This window comes from Tauraco erythrolophus, chromosome 9, assembly GCF_009769465.1.
Source record: "Tauraco erythrolophus isolate bTauEry1 chromosome 9, bTauEry1.pri, whole genome shotgun sequence".
Lineage (NCBI taxonomy): Eukaryota > Metazoa > Chordata > Aves > Musophagiformes > Musophagidae > Tauraco > Tauraco erythrolophus.
Window position 1 is genome coordinate 33789353 of NC_141473.1, and position 17648 is coordinate 33807000.

At 40.3% G+C, this 17648-nt stretch overlaps 1 protein-coding gene across 1 annotated transcript in view; it reads right to left on the reverse strand.

The window, feature by feature from the left end:
* The window catches only part of ANK3 (ankyrin 3), a 203057-nt gene that overhangs the window by 118755 nt on the left and 66654 nt on the right, over positions 1-17648 (reverse strand). The window contains 4 exon segments of the mRNA XM_086616892.1: positions 1162-1260; positions 13389-13487; positions 14709-14732; positions 15297-15482. Of these exon segments, the coding sequence (XP_086473018.1) occupies positions 1162-1260; positions 13389-13487; positions 14709-14732; positions 15297-15482 (408 nt within the window).

A 17648-nucleotide genomic window follows, 5' to 3' on the forward strand; every position in this document is an offset into this window, starting at 1 on the left:
ACGTTATCCATGAAAAGTCATCTCTCCCATATTCCCCAATCAGAAAAACCAGATATGTTTCACAAAGAAATCATGAGTGACTTCTAGAGGTAAAATGGAAGAAGAACTAAAGAAAAAAATGTGGAGAGAGTGAAGAGATGAGAAAATAAATTGACCCAGTTTCTGAATTTGCTACAGAAATAAAAGATACAAATGCGCCTCAACAAACACTGCAGGAAATCTCAGAGGCTGCTGTCAACAGAAACCTGTGGGTACAGTGATGACTACAGAAAAAAAGTTTCTTAGGTTATACCTTTTGTTTAGAATGATTCTGGTGGAAATTATACAGAATAACTAAAAATGGATGATGGATAAGTGAAAAGCTAATATTTCAAGAAAATGACAATTGTCAAAAAGTTACAGGCACAGCTCCTGAAGGTTACCTCATGTGCACAAGAGCGTGTTGCAAAGACTGCCGTGAGATCCCACAGCAGTACTAGTTCTAGGTCGGCTTCCAAATATTTGAACTTTTTTCTTCTCTTTTTGCCACTGTGTGAGTAAATAAAATATCCCTAAACTGGTTTGATTGGATTTTAACTACAGCACTTAGCTATAACCATATGCATTGAGCTTTTAAGTCACTTAGCAGCTCGAGTCAGGTGTTGCCCTGATGGAAACCGTCACTATGCCCAGCACACTTGCTGACAAATCCAAGCCAGCAGCTCAGCACCCGGTCAGACAGAGGCTGAGCTGCATGAGACTCATCAGTTACACCGTGCTCTGTGACACTGTCACACGGATAACGAAAGGCAAACACACACTGCAGTTCAAAGTTACTCTTTTAGCATTCAGATTCTGAAATATCTGAATTGAATTCTTGTCTTTCAGTATTTTCCTGTACATTCACCTCTACCCCCAAGTAGCTAGAAGCAGCTCCTAATCAAATGTACTACAAAGAACATGGAAAATCGTTGGTTCTGAGCTTTGCCATACATGGTACTTCACACACTGCTTTAAGACATGCAAATTGTTAGCATCCTACTGCAACCATTTTATAAAAAAGAAATGCAGTGCAGCTATGGTAGCCTGCCAGGAAGATGAATGATTGAAGTTGTACAGTAAGTAACAGGTCAGAGGCAAAAATTCCACAGAGTCACTCACAGCATTCACATTGAAGCTTACCCTTGTTTTGGCATCAATTTTAGCTCCTCGATCAAGTAGGAGTTTGACCATATTTGCATTTCCCCTCTTCGATGCAACATGTAACGGTGTGATATCATTCTGTGGAAGAACAAAATATGAAAATAAACATTCATATAACTTCCTTTCGTGAACTCCATGATCAGTTTGCTTGCAGAATGAATTATGCCTGATTTGCCAAAGCATAACAGAGTCTTATTTCCCTGGGAGCGTGAAGGCAAAGGGAAGTTGTGTTTATCCACATACATGAATTACCGGCCTGATACTTCGACGTATATGTTAGGAAGACGAACATTCAAGTTGTGGTTGGAGTTATAAGAAGATACGATTGTGCCTCAGTTCTCAGTTTTTGTATACGAGTTAAAATTATGCAATTTTACTGACTAAACCCTAGCAATTTAATTCAGCTGTGGTTGTTCCTGAGCATGTAATGATAAGGACTCATACCTCAACTTCACTGGCCTTGTAGGAGCCCTGGAAAATAAATAAAATCATTGCCTCTGTAGGTCTAATTCAAAAGCAACAAGATGCCAACGCTATTTATTTCTGAAAAATATCAGCAAATTCTGAAAGCCTCGTGAGCACCTTCCTTTCAGTCACATCACTAATTTCGTCTACTGAATTTTTTCTTCTAATTGACGTTAATACTGTACTTCAAGTGAGACTGTGAACATGTATCTGCCTCCCTAAGTGGTGCCTGGCAGGGCAGCAGCATGCAGTGATGCTGCACATCGAGGACAGTTACATAACCAATGCGTGCGCGCACAAGCACGCTTTTTTAACAAGATGTAGCTAGGACGTTTCTTCATGCTCTGATGAATCCTTTATCTTGTGGTGTATGAAGGCCACATCCTGTATGTATTTGATAATACGGAGCCAAGTGAAAATCAAAGGATTTAAATAGATTATGCAGCTACTGTATGAAGACAAATAGAATTTTAAAGAACATGTTTCTGTGTATTCAGGGGCAGCGCAAACAGCTGGCTGCATAAAACCAGCTTCCCTGTGACTGAGCAGAAAGCGGTAAATTTCAGTGAGCGTGTCTCCTATGGCTGACTGCATCAGAAAGGCACCCATCACCTTGCACAGCTGGAGAGCAGTACGAGTGTCTCGCCCGGCCAACAGGCCGTTTAATAGTGCTTCCTCAAAACTGCAGGTGAGTGGAGTGACAGAAAACCAGCACTGAAGAAAGGTCCCCTCTCAGATGTGACAAGCTGACTCACAGCTTAATAATAATGCTGCGTACCTAATCCAGTATGCTACGTTTTCATTTACACACAATTTCACTATGAAGCTACTCGGAAGTACTAATTAACATTATCACAGAGGTAAAATACATCTTAGCAAGTTGAAATGATAGAGCTTCTTTCTCTAATATTAATGACCATTAGAGCATCAAAGCAACTACTATTTCAGGGTGGCTTCTCATTTCTTTAAAACACAAAGTAAAATAAAAACGATGCTTAAAACATTAAACAAAAAGTATCCTATATCTAGTCTTCCCAGGGACGTAAAGCTCTGTGGTTGCTTAACTTGCAAGTCATGAGTTGGTTTTGAAAAAAGAATTAATTTTATTTGATTGGGAGCTGACGCTGGATATAATACAGGGTCTGTATCAGCCACAAGGAGGACAGAATAAGAACACAACTATGAGGAGATATTTTCTGATTTTCCTGTCTTCCTAGGAAGAGAGATGTTACCACAGATTCGAGGGAGAAAGAGAAATGGATTCTACTTTCCTGAGAAAAAACAGTAAAGGAAATAACTTTTACGTTTTCAAGTAAAGGGTACTGCAGTTAATTTAGGCTGAAGGACCACCTTTTTCTGCTTGCTGAGGTTGATGGCAAAGAGGTTAACTCAGTCTAATAGACCTTAATGCCTTGTTAATACATTACTACTAATAATTAACTGTATCATACATAGACTAGAAGAAATGCCTTTTCTCAGCATCAACAAAGAAACGGAGAAGGAAAGGACAACATTACAAAAGGTAGGACAAATACCTATTAGAAGCCTGGTTCTCATTCACCTTGACACCAATCTAAATCAATCTAGTTCAGCACAGGGGAGGGTATAATCACATAAGAACATGCACTTTGGATCTAATTCTTTGTCAGTCCAATCATTCAAAGTTCTTGTTGCCTTTAAGGAAGGAGAGTTGATTCTAGAGTGGATAAATGAGCACGGACGGATACACATCTGAACTCCAAAAGACACGACTTCCACTTAGTAGTTAAGGTTTAGGTCACACTATTTGCTTTCAACAGGTGGGAAAAATAATAATCTGTTCTCATGTTCAAAAAGGAGTCCTGTTCAAATGACTGTCATACTTCTGATTAGTACTGAAACTATCAAGACCTGTTCTCTGTGCAGTTCTGTGTCATCTTCTGACAGGGGGCAAGCACACTGGCTGGCAACGTGGGGAAATTCTCCAGCACATAGTAAGAACTGAGCTCACTTCTGCAAGCTGGAGAGCTAGCAGTCCATCTTTCCTCCATTTGATTACCTGTCTTTATGAAAACCATATAAATTTAATGTCTCTAGAATCTTGAAACCTTGAGTTACAAAACTGGCAGCAAGTTCACATTAGGAAGACGTGGATAGATAAAGAACATGATCACTTCAGACACAGTTTGTTAGGAAAACTAACTACACGTAGCTACCTTGAAATAAAGAATTGAGCAGGAGGAATCAAGCAAATAAAACCCTACATGCCCAGTGAAATATCTGTCCTTATGGCTTATCAAACTCAGCTCCTCTTTCCTGGGAAAAGAGCACTGCAGCACTCACTCTCTGGGAAGGAGGATGCAGTTTTTGTCATACTCTACCAACCTATTTGGACAGTTCATAAAAAGAGACAAAGAAGGAAACATGTATTTAGCCTTATCCAGCCCTAACAGCTCAGGGAAACATTTTGGGGAAATGAAGGGGAAAAAACAGAGGGGGTAGATCTCTACTCAGAATTTAATTTTGCCATTTAGCTATTTGAGCTTTTACTGGTAGAGAACAATATAAAGTAATAAATCTGCTGGCTGAGAGTTCTGACTCCTGAACAGATGAAAAGATGCATTATTTGAATGCTTGAATAATTGCACACTGAAGTTTAGGTCAAGCAACTTGTCTTTGGTCAACATTATTTTGTGCCAAGACTTGAAGAATTATACCTGGATGTATCACGTATATGGCCCTTCCCATCTCTCACCTGATGATTAAGAAAGTGAACTGAGAAGTGAACAAACCTCAGACATTATCATTAATGTTTCTGGTGACAAAACGTAAAGCAAGAAACTCAAAATTGAGTTGGTTGTACTTGTCATAAGACAGACATAAAAAAGGCTTCATAATACGTGCAGCTTGGGTGCAGGTTATTAACACTAAAACTGTGGTATCAGCAAACAATATAACCACCAAATGTAAGGTTTTCAGATCTTCAGTAAATCAACAGCATCTGCTGTCTCTACATTCTATTTTTATCTGTTTGATCTTCTATAAATTTCTCCCTTTGTTCTTAAGATAGAATAGTAAATCAGGAAAGTTTTTAAGATGTTTTCCTGTAGTAATAAAGCTGAAATGCCTTCAGAAAGTTACCATTAAAAGATGTGGTTCAGATCTAGACTGTCTGTTGGAGTACTTCTTGACCTTGCTGCTGAAATATCAAATGCTGGATAATGTCTCAGGCAGACCCCTCGACACTGAGATCCAACTTGACATTCAACTTGAGAGTTAACAAATTCTCCAGGGAATACGAAACATAACTTGTGAAATTGCAACCTAAAACTATGCAATAAATGCTCACAGGATTACGAACTTTCCTCTCCCTCTAGGCAGATTTCCTGGTGTATATAACTTGAAATACTCTGAAACTGTATATAGCTCAAAGTGCGACAGATTAGATGCATGCATTTTTTTTGTATACCTCACAACATTGTGGATGGCTGTTTTCCCTTTACCTCTATCCATTGCCTGCTGCAGCCATCACGCTCTCACACAGGGCCTGTGCCTTCATTTGGAGTCTCACAACATCCAGAAATATGATGGGTGAAGAGTAACTTGCTCTTCTATTCAGTGGCTTTTGCTTGTGCCTGATCAGATGAAGCACTAAGCCCTTTCAGCTGCACCTCTCTATCTACAGCTTCATAAGAAAATTCAAAAAACTTTGAGTTATGCTGTGCTGAGCAATAAGCCACCTACATTTCCCATCTGAAATGAGATCAGCTCCCCTCTGACATGCAGCGTTATCCATCACAGTTCACCACAGAAGCCAGAATTACTTCCCATACAATTACAAATTAGCAACATAAATGGTTAGGAAGTCAGAAAAAAAAAAAGGGAGAAACTTAAAATTAACAAGTACATCTTGTAGTTCTATTTTAACATGTTTAGAATATGAAGAATTCCCCCTGGTTTCTGGTATGATACTGTCCTATGGGATTGCCTCTCTCCCCCATCAGACAAACTGAGTTTACAGGCATAGGATGCTAATAATAAACACGAAAAGTAAATGTTTACACTTGCAGTATCATATTGGGCTCTGAAGTGTAGATTTAAAAAAAGTACACGAAAAAAGGGTAAACCTTTCCTAGTCACGTGCTGCATAGTTTTAAATGCTGATTGACTAGCAGATCATGCAGGGACTGTAAGGACCCATTGCCAGTGTCATGGGGACTTGATATTTCTCCTTCCTACCAACAAGAGAGCTTATCTCCACCTCTGAGCTCTCCTCCCAGTCTCAGTGGAGTGTAGTTTTAATCATAAAAATTTCACTTCTTTATCTTCGATTTAAAAAAAACCCCCACAAAACTAACACACTTTCTTACTAAAATGTTCAGATTAATTTGGAATTTAGTAAGACTGTACTCCTCAGTTCTCAAGTGAGAGCAGACTCTGGGAAGAGCTTAATATTGACAAAGAACGTGTGAATAAAACAGAAGCTTAAAATAGCCAGACTGCTAAAGCAGAAATTTCCTGTATAGTCTGGAAAATCCCTCCATCATTAGGGGTTCTTAAGGAAGGAGCATAACGTTGGTTGGTGGTTATCATATACTAGAATTGTCATCAACAATACTGCATGGACATTACCAGTATTACCAGTTCCTGAAGGCATGGAAAGATTGTGCTGTGTATGAGAAGACTGTCGTATGCAACTATGCCGCTACATCAACACGTTGTATATGAAAACAGTCAATATTCACTCCTCCTGTATTTTTTCTGCAATTCAGAGCTGGAGCTACAACACAGCAGAGGCCCTGCAGAGAAAAGTCTTATATTCTAGTAGCAGTCACGGGCTTCATTGAGACTTGTACAGAACTTTCAGAAATTAAAGAAATTACAGGTACAAATACACAATCAGATGCTTTTCAGGAAACCTTACAAGATTGTATAATTTTTCAGCTTTTTTCTTCTCTATTTAATAAAAGTCTTATATTGTGCTAATTTAGTTCTTGAATGCTTATATACTTATCTTTCTTCAGGCTTGAGATGTATAAAATGAATCCTGGAAGAAAAGAAGGAAGAGTATAGCAAGGAGCTGTTATGGCAAACTACCACTAGGGAAATAAAAAGATGTTTTTCTCTTATGTTACTGTCACTTACATATTGCCTGCTCTTTTTGACGGGCTAATGGTGTTCTACTCCTCAGCCTCAGGGTCATCATTAATGCATGTTGTCCTCACACCACCCTCTCAAAATTACCAAATCCTTTCTCAACCTTCCAGTAAGCAAACTTTCTGCAGGCGAAACCCAATCTGTGGAACTGAGATCTCCTCTAGAATAAGGAGTGCTGTGTATCAGGAAGGCTGTTCACAGGGTTGGATGCAGTTTTACAGCACAGTGACTACCTCTTATTCGCTTTGGCGAGAAAGATACGGGCAGAAGTTATCTTCATGTAGAGGATTTCCTTGCTACCTGAATCTTCCGACTTGCTCAAATACAGAGTGGATGTGGAGGTCACAGAGGTTTCTCTCAGCCGTTGCTCTGGAAGCTGCACAGAACAATTTCTTTCTTCCTTTCTAACCACTGCGCTCCTCAGAGACAGATGGAGCTTCAGAGGCATTTCCTCACCTGGGCTACACAGATCTTCCCACTAGAAGACAATCTCAGACAAAAGAATGATTTCTGAAGACTCTGTGAATCCCCAAAAGATAACTTTTCCCTAACTATAATTCCCAGAAAATAAAGTTTATTCCAAGCACCTTCCTTAACTCCTTAGTTTGTATGGCAGCCTTGGAGAAACATTGATTTGCACTTTCTTCTTACCAAATCAGCACAGGGCAGTCTGGACACACATCTCCATCGCAGCTGGCTGGGAAATGCAGCAGATAAAACTGCCTGCCCTCCCTGCACACTGCTTCTGGGGACACCTGAGCAAGGCTTGAAGAGGAAAGGGCAGGCATTCTGCAGGGGTGCAATTTATAGCAAAAGAGTTTTCTTGCACAGGATACCATAGGTATAACGTGACTGCTAAGGAAACTGGTTTTTCATTCCTTCCAATGGCTGTTACTCACTTCAGTATGTATCTGGATACACATTTCCAAGTCCTAGATATCAAAGTGCAAGGCAGTCTAGAGCAAATTTGAAGGAAGTAGAGATAAAGAAAAACCCCTTCTGTAACCTGTCCTTTTTCTCCAGCACTCCACCCTTAGGCTGAAGATGACCTGATTTTGGTAAAGAAAGTCAAGCCCATGGCATGAAGCCCCTGCAATAGCATCCAGCTGCAGAAGCAGCAGCTAGGATGGGAGGACAGCAGTTTGCACTATACTTATGGTCACTGTGTGTCAACAACAGATCTCCTGAATTGAAAGCCTGGAACAGGAGAGCCCAGTTGGTGGATTTCAGTTCTCCATACTAACCACTAGGTTGGTAGTTCCAGAAGATGGGGAGTAGGTATCAAAATTATTAACACTCTAAGTGACACACCAGACAGTTTCATTCAAAGGCACAAGTAGCTGATGAACAATGTTTTTCTTAAAATAAGAGCGATTATGTTTTCCTGTTGAAAAAAATGATAAAACAGATCGACTTAAAAGGTCTTTGGCCTTCTTTCAGTTTGTAACTAGAATTTACCAGCACCTCTCCAATGTCAGGTGCCATGCCAGCTAAAAGAATGGTGCCTGGAATTGTTGCAATTCTTCAAAGCTCAGGTAGTGACTGCACTTATGTGTTAACCTGGCTAAGAAAGGAGACTGACTTCACCCTCAGTTATCCTTTATTCTGCCTCTACTTCTTTAGCCCATATGCAACTGCCTCCCAGTTAAGCAAGAAGGAAAATGTGATGATGCAAAGAAGGGATTTATTTACCTTTGAAGGGTTTCAGAGAAACATAGCCACACATGAAAATGTACTACAGAAAAAGGATGATGAATAGACATAAAATGCCTGTTACTTCTACAATGTATATCCTGCCAGTAACTGTGACAGGTTTATTGCTGAGTTTGAGCCCAAGAGGTCAAGCAACTTAAAATGAGTATTTTCCCTTCATTACGAAATGGCAAACATCCAGCCCAATAAGGAGATCCTGTTTCACATGGACTGAGATTACAAAGGTTCTTGGAGCTGCCTTCCTGTAAACAGAATCAGAGGCATCACAAGCTGATTTACTGAAATGATCTCCGTCCATCCCATAGGAAACTTTCCATGTTGTGCCATCTTCCCTGCACTTGCAGCAAGGCTAGAGAAGACAGCACAGACACAGAAGTGCTAGTACAGTTCAGTGGAAGAGCTGACATGAAATCAGTCGCGGGGCTGGAAGAATGCAAACCAAAAGCAGGTACATTTCCAACCCTCCCAGCCTCTACAGTCAGCAGGTACACAGACTGGCAGGCACTCTAACACCTGTAAGAGCTCTTGGAGTTATGCCTGTTTTTCTTAGATGCAGTGAAAGAAGGGAACAAGGGAGTGTCTGACAGCTGAGAGGCAGGCAGGTGTATACCGGTGGTGGTGAGGGGAGCAGCTACTAGTGCATATCACTAGGGACGTCATTTACATATGGTACAGCACCACTGCTCACCTCCTGCCTGCACACCCAGAGCCATCATCAAGCTCATGTCTTTCCCTGCCTCCATTGCTGGAACCTTTCTTTCCTCACGCCTCTCAGAAATGCACTGAAAACACAGCAGCTGAAGCGATCTCCTTTGTCACAGGTCTGCCCTCCTTTTTCTTACACTTTTCCTTTTCACCACACTCACCCTTGTCCTTAAGGCTCAGAGCTCTGCTTTCATCCTACGTGTCCATTCACATTTTCTCCACCCTTCCCCACCTTCACTACACCGATGGTGGGAGCAGGCTGCTTATCCTACCCTCACACATTTGTCTTCATGTTGCCCACTCCACACAAGTATCTTCTGTTACCATAATCCTCTGCTCTTGTTCAAATCTCTTCCCAGAACTGATACTTGCCTCAATAGTTTAAACATAAATTGAAAGATAGACAAGTAGTGTTGATTCATATTTATTTAACAAGAAAAAAGGAAAGATGGTTGGCGGTTTGCAAAAGTGCAAAGCGCATTTGACACCCTCATCCTACAGTTTGCTCTTTGTACTTCTGAAAGCTACAGTACATCCACACAGTGTAATTTTAGTTGGATTGGAGCCCTTCCATATCTTTGCTCTGCTGCTTTGTCTTAGATTGTCAATAACTCAAATACGGGCACTTCCTCCAGAGGGGAGACTGCACTTTGCGGATACTGTTTGCAGAAATTAAAACAGCAAGAGGCAATGAGGTGGCAGTGGACAGGCTGTACCTGTGGGTCATTTTTAGTACCTGTTCTAGTAGTACCTCTACCTGCTCTGCAATTTGGGTAATCAAGGATCAAGCGAGAGCTCTGTTACTTGGAGCTGATAATTGTACTTTACTGGTGCTCTGTTTGCCTACAAATCCACTGCTCTACCAGAACCTAGCTCATCTTTCTGTGAAGTGCTTTCATTACCCGCAGTCTGATAAGCACTAAAGAACAAAATTCATCTGCATATTACTGTTATTTATGCTACAGTTCCTTCTGTCACAGCTACTTTATCTAGACTCGCAACCACCACACAGCAGAGATGTGCTCTGTGGATGCTCCCACCCCGCTATCACAAGCACAAGCCAGTGTTCAGAGCTCTGAGTCACAGCACCAGCCCACTGCTCTTTTGGGCTGATGTCACTGCATCTGCACTTCCCCAGCTATCTGAGCAAGTCTGCCTCTCTCTCATGACAACTAATGGAGGGAGAACCTGGAATTTCCAGATCTTGAAGAGGAGGGGAGGATGACCTTATTACTTTGGATGTGCTATCAGCGTCCCTAACCCAGAACAGAGCTGCTGAAGCCTATGATTTATTTTTGTATTAAAACAAACACAGGCAGATGATATTTAGTGGTACTGGTACCAAATGCCCCTAATTACTAATACAGTAGCATTGCTAATCTCTAATCTTGTTTCTGAGCGGGACAGAGTTGACCCAAGACCCCATTTGTCTGCCTTGTTCCTGTGATTAAAGCCTATCAAATACCGAACGCCAAAGCCTATGACCGTTTGAAATGCCTTAATGCTCTAACTTGGTCAGTTTAAGGACGCATAGTTAGAAGCTTCCCAGAAAACCTTAACCCCCAAATCTCCTCTTAGCTTGTGAACTTCATGTGGATTTAACCTGGGACCTCTCTCTCACCAATAACATGATGTACATTTAATGATGAATGTGATTTGAAAACCTCATTTGTGGGGGATATACAAGAGTTGATCCTTACCTTTGATACTCAACTATCAGCTTGACCCAGTATCTGCTAGTATTCTTCTCACCAGCATTAATGCCTTATAACAGTGTCTGTGTGCTTTGGGGATTTATTTTCATTAATAAATCACTGAACAATGCTTTCATTGCAATTCATAATGAAAGTACTTTTCTTCTTGTAAAAGTAATAAACACAACATATGATCAAAATCTCTGAAAAGGAGTTGGTGAATTATCCGTACCATATATAATTCCCCTCATAAATATCATCCTGAATACATGTTGGGTTGCTTTGCTTCTTCTACTTTAACCAAAAGTTGCTCCAAAATCTCATTACTTAGATTTAATATTAATTATTAAGCAACTATTAACTAAATAATATTATTTATTAATGCTTAATATTAAATGTCTACATTTCTAGACAATATTTATTCATGGCCAGTTTATACCTATATATATACACACATATATATACACACACCCCCCTTAGGCCAGGTTGGATGAGGCTTTGGGCAACCCAGTGTAGTGGAGGATTTCTCTGCCCATGGCAGGGGGGTTGGAACTAGATGATTTTTAAGGTCCCTTCCAACCCAAACCATTCTATGATTCTATTTTATGTCAGCATTTGCCTTCAGTTTGAATGCCTCTTGCTCTCTTGAGTTTCTCTCCCTATAGTCCTAGGGACCATTACCACATCTCCTTCTCTGGCTTTGTTTTGGTAAGGTTTAGTGAGCCAAATTCTTGCACAGCCTCAGTTTGTTTTGGTTTGGCAGGTTTTTTTGTTTGGTTTTGTGGGTTTTTTTTCGGTTTGTTTTTATTATTATTTGCTTGAGGGTTTTGTGGGTTTTTTTTATCTATATCAGAAATACCTTGAAATAACCTGAAATCACATTTGTTTGGGCTTTTTGTTTTGTTTTGACCATATCACACACACCACTCAGTGAACAACTAATATAGACAGATCCTCCTCTTTCTTGGCTGGCAGATTGTTGGAGAAACCAACAGGAGAAATATGTGTATTCTTTAGCCAAGAGTTTGATCTGCTATACACTATGAATTTCAACACACGTCCACGTTCTGTTGCACACTTTCTGTACTGACAACCATTCCTGACTGTGTGCCAGCAAAAATTCCACAGGCATCTTGTTATTCATACAGCCCAAGCCATTATTGAAGAAGCTAAGGAGCAGGCAAATTTTTAAGAACTTCAGTAGGAAGTTCTAGCTCCAGCATTTCCTAATACTAACCTATTTTGAATGTTAGCCTCTTTTCTATTTATCTGTACGTCCCTAATCACTTTCCCTCCTTCTCCCTTCTTAAAGCCTTGCATACTCTCATGGCACCTACTCAGCTTTCTGCCCATGGCCTCTCTACCCTACCATTCTCTAGCCTTCCATCCTGGCTCATTAAATTTTGTGTTACCTCTGCATTTACCTTTCTTTTGTCCCTGGTCTCATGCCTGGCACAATCTCTTTCCTTGCCCTTCATTTTGCTGTATCCTTGCCCATACACATTTCTTTATTCTCTTGCTCTTCCAACTATCTATAACTTCATAATTTTCTGTCCTTTACACTTCTGCTTACATTTTTCGATCCCACATCCTCCCTACCCTGACCATACTCCTTCGCTCTAATATTCCTCTTTGGTCTTCCTACAGACCCGATCCTTGACAGCAGATATGGTTGTACTTCGGCCCAGGCAGTGAGATGAGGCCCTGCTGGTACCAGGCTTGCAGAGCAGTCCAGCTGCCTGTGGGAGGATGGTCACACAACTCAAGTAAGAAGGTGCAGCTGAAGCCACTGGTCAGCGGCTCCCCCCTCAGTCCAGAGTGAACCACAGGGACACTGGGAAAGCCCATACCGTTTCCCTCCTGGCTCCTCATCTTTTTTGTACATCTGAGGAACTACCTTATCACTCCCTGGACTGTGCCGTGACTGGTGCACAGCTTACAGGGTCAGGAGGGTTAGTTCCCCCACTCTACCATGGCTTCTGCCATACAGTTCCCATTATTGACTCCCCTCCTTTTCTACATCTCATTTAATTTCCTGTCTCTCCAGTTTCTCACATCTCCTTTACGTATCATCTGACTCTGGCATACGCAGTGAAGGCACAGCTGCTTTATTCACCAGTAAACCCGCACTTCATGTTCACTGGAAACAACTGAATATTGAGGACAATTCAACAGGGACAGCACTCTGCCATATGTTAAAGCTACAGGTGGAAGCTTTCATCTCACTGAATCCCAGTCTACCTTTTGCAACAATGGAACTATGAAAATAGCAGCTCTTTTTGATTAAAACAGAAGTTTTCAAAGGTGAAGACTAGAGCTCAAGTTCAGTTCAGCAGCCCAGGGAAAACCCCTTTACATCACATGTTAACACAATGAGAGCAGTCAGGTCAGGCCTCTCGGCTGGCAAGCGCAATGTACCTTTCCACACCTTTGTGGAAAAAATGTTTCCAAGTGATGATTAAGCAAACTAAGCATAATTAAGATTTCACTTACCCTTGCAGTGAAGTCCACAGCAGCACCCCGATTTAACAGCAATGTAGCTACATTGATATTTCCATAGTGAGCAGCTATGTGGAGGGGAGTGAATCCGCTCTGGAAAAACAAAACAAAACAAAACCAATAGATACTTACTTTTTTGTCTCTCATTGGTACTCCAAAATTTGTATCACATCACTGACAAAAGCTAGTAATAGGAGTCTGCTGCAAGTCACCGTTCCAATTCTGTACTAGTTTTCACTCACTGACATTTATTTATAGACTCTCAGAGAGTCTAAATAAAATCATATTGCTATGCAGGAGGGAAAAAAATTAACATAATTATTCTAGAAGACCAGAAGTAGGATAAAACTTTCAGTTATTCCACAAAAACAACAGCAAAACAGATGAGTATTAAAGCAATGATCTGTCTTTTATAAGAAATTAATTTCTAACTAGAAATATCTAGTTGCTATTGGTATTAAGTCGTTCTTGCAAGTTAATCTCTTAGAGATTCTTTGCAGAAGTTCAGATACAAGTCATTTAATGACACTTGCTAACTGTTTTTTATAAATTCAAAGTAGATGCAAATGAAAACAACATCAAAGACGATTTTAAATTATTAATATGGATTTTTTTTTTCCAAGGGTTAGTACCATAAAGATCAGTCTCCCACTGTGGGCAATCACACTGGGTTATGTTCAGACACCACAAGTTACCACCCTGATTAGAAGATGCCTTACTGATAAAATTACTTCATCAACTTATTTTCATATTTAAGTAGTTTTACTTCCTTTTAAAATAATGCTAAAACATGCAGCAATTCCATCAGTCCCGCAAAGTATGAAACCTTATGGGAACTAGATGCATTTCTAAATTGTTAGCAAGCCATGCTAGCTGCCACTGCCTTGCTTTGGGAGTTTTGCAGATATAAAACCACTCTCAGATCATTCTGTTTGCTGACACCATCAAGGTAAGTGTCATGCAGAAGCCTAAAATCAGATCTGGATGCACGACATGACAGGGTTGTCTGCAGCTCTTGATGCATCTGATAAACATATGCTCCATGAGAATCCCTGAAAACTCCATCTTGCATAACATAGCTCTTTCATGATAGCAGTTAGTTCCCAAGAATGCTTACTCTTACTTTTAAACCCTAGTTTCAGCTGCAGAAAGCCCTGGTATCTAAAACTACAGTCTTCTCTAGCACATGCTACTTCATTTCATCTAAAGCAGGTATCTATCCTATAAAAGGCGATGCAGAAAGGAGGAGGAAGAAATGATGCAGCAGCACTAAGTCATGGAGGAGTGATGATGCATATATATATTTATATATACCTCTGTTGTTCTATTCACCATCATCTAGGTTAACACATTTGGAAGCAAAGAGGGGGAAAAAATGAACGGTTAGTTCACCACTGGTGATATGGATGCAAAAAGCTTCATGAGTGCTACGTGGCATGGCAGCTCAGATGACAGCACAATCGGCACACAAAGGAAGCTCGACTGAATGGAAGCTGAATGATCGAGTATTTTGAATGTTAATTGTTACATGTTTAACAAAGTACTTGAAGTAGCAATTGCACAAACAACTAATCAAATAACTTAATTGTACAATATCCATAGTGCACCACTGCAGGAGTGGCTTTCATTCCCAAAAGAATAATCGTAATAATATTTTGCTTATTATTTTCCATTTGCAAAGTTTCTACAGAAGAAATTAACCCTTATTTAAACAAAAAGGAAATGGGAGAAAAAGAGACAAAGGAAGCAAATGAAACGTTGTTATTGTTAATCGCACACTATAGGAGAAAGTTATGTGTAACTCTGCAGCAAAATACTTCACACTAAGGGGGACCTTCACTGGATGTAATACTTGTAGTCAGCACTTAATAGCATCAGACTTTGTTTCTTTTTACAACTGACCTTTGACTCCACATCAGCATTGTGGTCGTTCTGCAGGAGCAGAGCCGCTGCCTTCGTATCATCCTTGCGAGCGGCGATGTGAAGGGCAGGAAGCCGGACTTTTCCCTTCGTATCATTTTCAAGCAGCAGCGAAACCACCTGGTCATGACCTTGCTGCAAAGCTACTGCCAAAGGCGTGAAACCGTCCTGCAACATACAATGGGGACTCTCAACACATGTTCCAAGTTTTCCAGGGAGTGGAAAGGGGAAGGGAAGAGATCTCAGCATTAGTAACAGTACTGGCTAAATTCAAACGTGAAGTGTAACATGGCACAAATTAAAAGTACCGTGCAATGACACTGAAATTGAAGTTCTGGTGAAGTAGGTCCCAAATGCTCAAAACACTTTTCCGGCACTCCAGCCTTAAACATAAAATTGTAAGACACAAGCATACAAAAATGGCTGAGACTTGAGACAAAAGTGTGGAATAACTCACAAATCAACAGTTACATAAATAAGCATGTGTATAATAAAATGTCTAATTATATAAAAAGGTATAAAAAGCTGAAATATTAAAATTGCAATTGTTAATGATGTCTCCATAGCAAATTATCATCCATTCCCTGCACAGCTACACATTACAATCTAGGGTTTTTAAGAAAGAGAAACCCAAACACTTCGGCTCTATCCTCTGATATATTTTATATATGGATTTAACATATAATAATATTTGAATATGAATACCACATTCTCCAAATATACCATTTTACTACAACTTCCATTTATGAAAATTTATATAGATGTGATGGACAATCTTCTTACAAACAGAAATTGTAAGACCAGCAAATAGCCAACCAAAGTAGCGTAGAATAAGAAACCTGAAAAATAGCAGATTTTTATTTAATAGATTTTAAAACAAATTCCTCAAACACAAGAAAAGTACAGTCTGAGATGTTTTTGTATTTTTTTGGTTTCTTAGAAAACTAAAGAACGAGAGCTGTCATTTAGATTCTGCTCCTTCCTAAACATTTAAGTAGCATTCCTGCCCAGGAATACATTCAGCTTTGCCCAAGATAATACCCATAAATCACTCAAAAAATTGCATATGCAAATTACTCTACTTGGGATATTTATTTATTATGTTTGACTCTCAATCAATATATCTAAGCTTATATTGCCAAACCTAATTACAGTTTAGTAGGTGAACACCTTCTTTCTCTTTTCAACTACTTCTGTCATGCTGAAACTGTGTAAGTGTGAAATAAAAGTGCAGCAATGACATGGAAGAATGTAGATCCTCTCCTTATGTCAAAGTGCAGAGTTCAAGTGTTAACTTGTTAACTTTTTGAACTAGAAGTAATGTTTTCAATAAGGAATTTCTGTCTCTGGCTTATCATAGATTTCGTAGATTTCTAGGTTGGAAAAGACCTTAGAGATCATCCAGTCCATCAAACATGGAGTGCCTCAATTTAGGAGGAGAAACAGGAAGAGTGCTGCAAAAGAGCATTTTTTACAATTTTGGAGGGAAAAAAATAAAAAAAAATAATTCAAATTCCTTGGATCCTAACAAGCTTGCTTTTTTTTTTTTTCTTTCCATGAATATTTTAAAACTCATTTAACCACTGCCTTCCTCCTTGCCTCCAGCTCACCATCCTCTGGTAGCGGGGCAGGGCTCTGGGCTGTGGTCCCCGGCCGTGAGCGGCTCCCGGGATGAAACAACTGCGCAGCCTCAGACTGTGGGCAGAGCGTGGCACAGGGTGTGAAAAATGCTGTGTAGTTCTGAAGGCCAAAAAACTCCATCAGCATCCCCACAAGAGGGCTCCGGCAACATAGCTACGCTGCACCTGCAGAAATGGAGGCTCTTTCCTGGAGAAACCCCGAGCGCGACAGCTCGTGCCTTAGTGACCCGGAGACGTTGGCTTCCCGGTCTATTTATACAGCCGACGGCAGTGGCACAGTCAGCTGCTTCAAAGAAAAGTGGTTTAACTATCTACAATGTCTTTTCTCATTGGGCTTTCTCTTCTGCTAAAAATGCTGGTAACAAGAATATAAAAATAATCCTAGGAACACATTTTCTCCTTTCCTTAGGGAAAAGGGAGTGGACAAATGGGAGGGAGTAATTCATTTCATTCCAACCCCAGAACAGCTGCCATGCCCTATACCCTCAGTTTCCCAACTCTGATGAAAGTTGCCCATCATTTCAGCGTGTGCAGAGATCACTGTACCAAGGCCAAGCAAACTGGAACCAGGAATATTAGCATGGACAAGAACGCATTTCCACTACATGCTTTCTGAAGATGCCAACTCATAAAACGCAATTGTAAGCAAATACGATGACGTCAGTAATATAATTAGCAACTGCACTCTAAAACA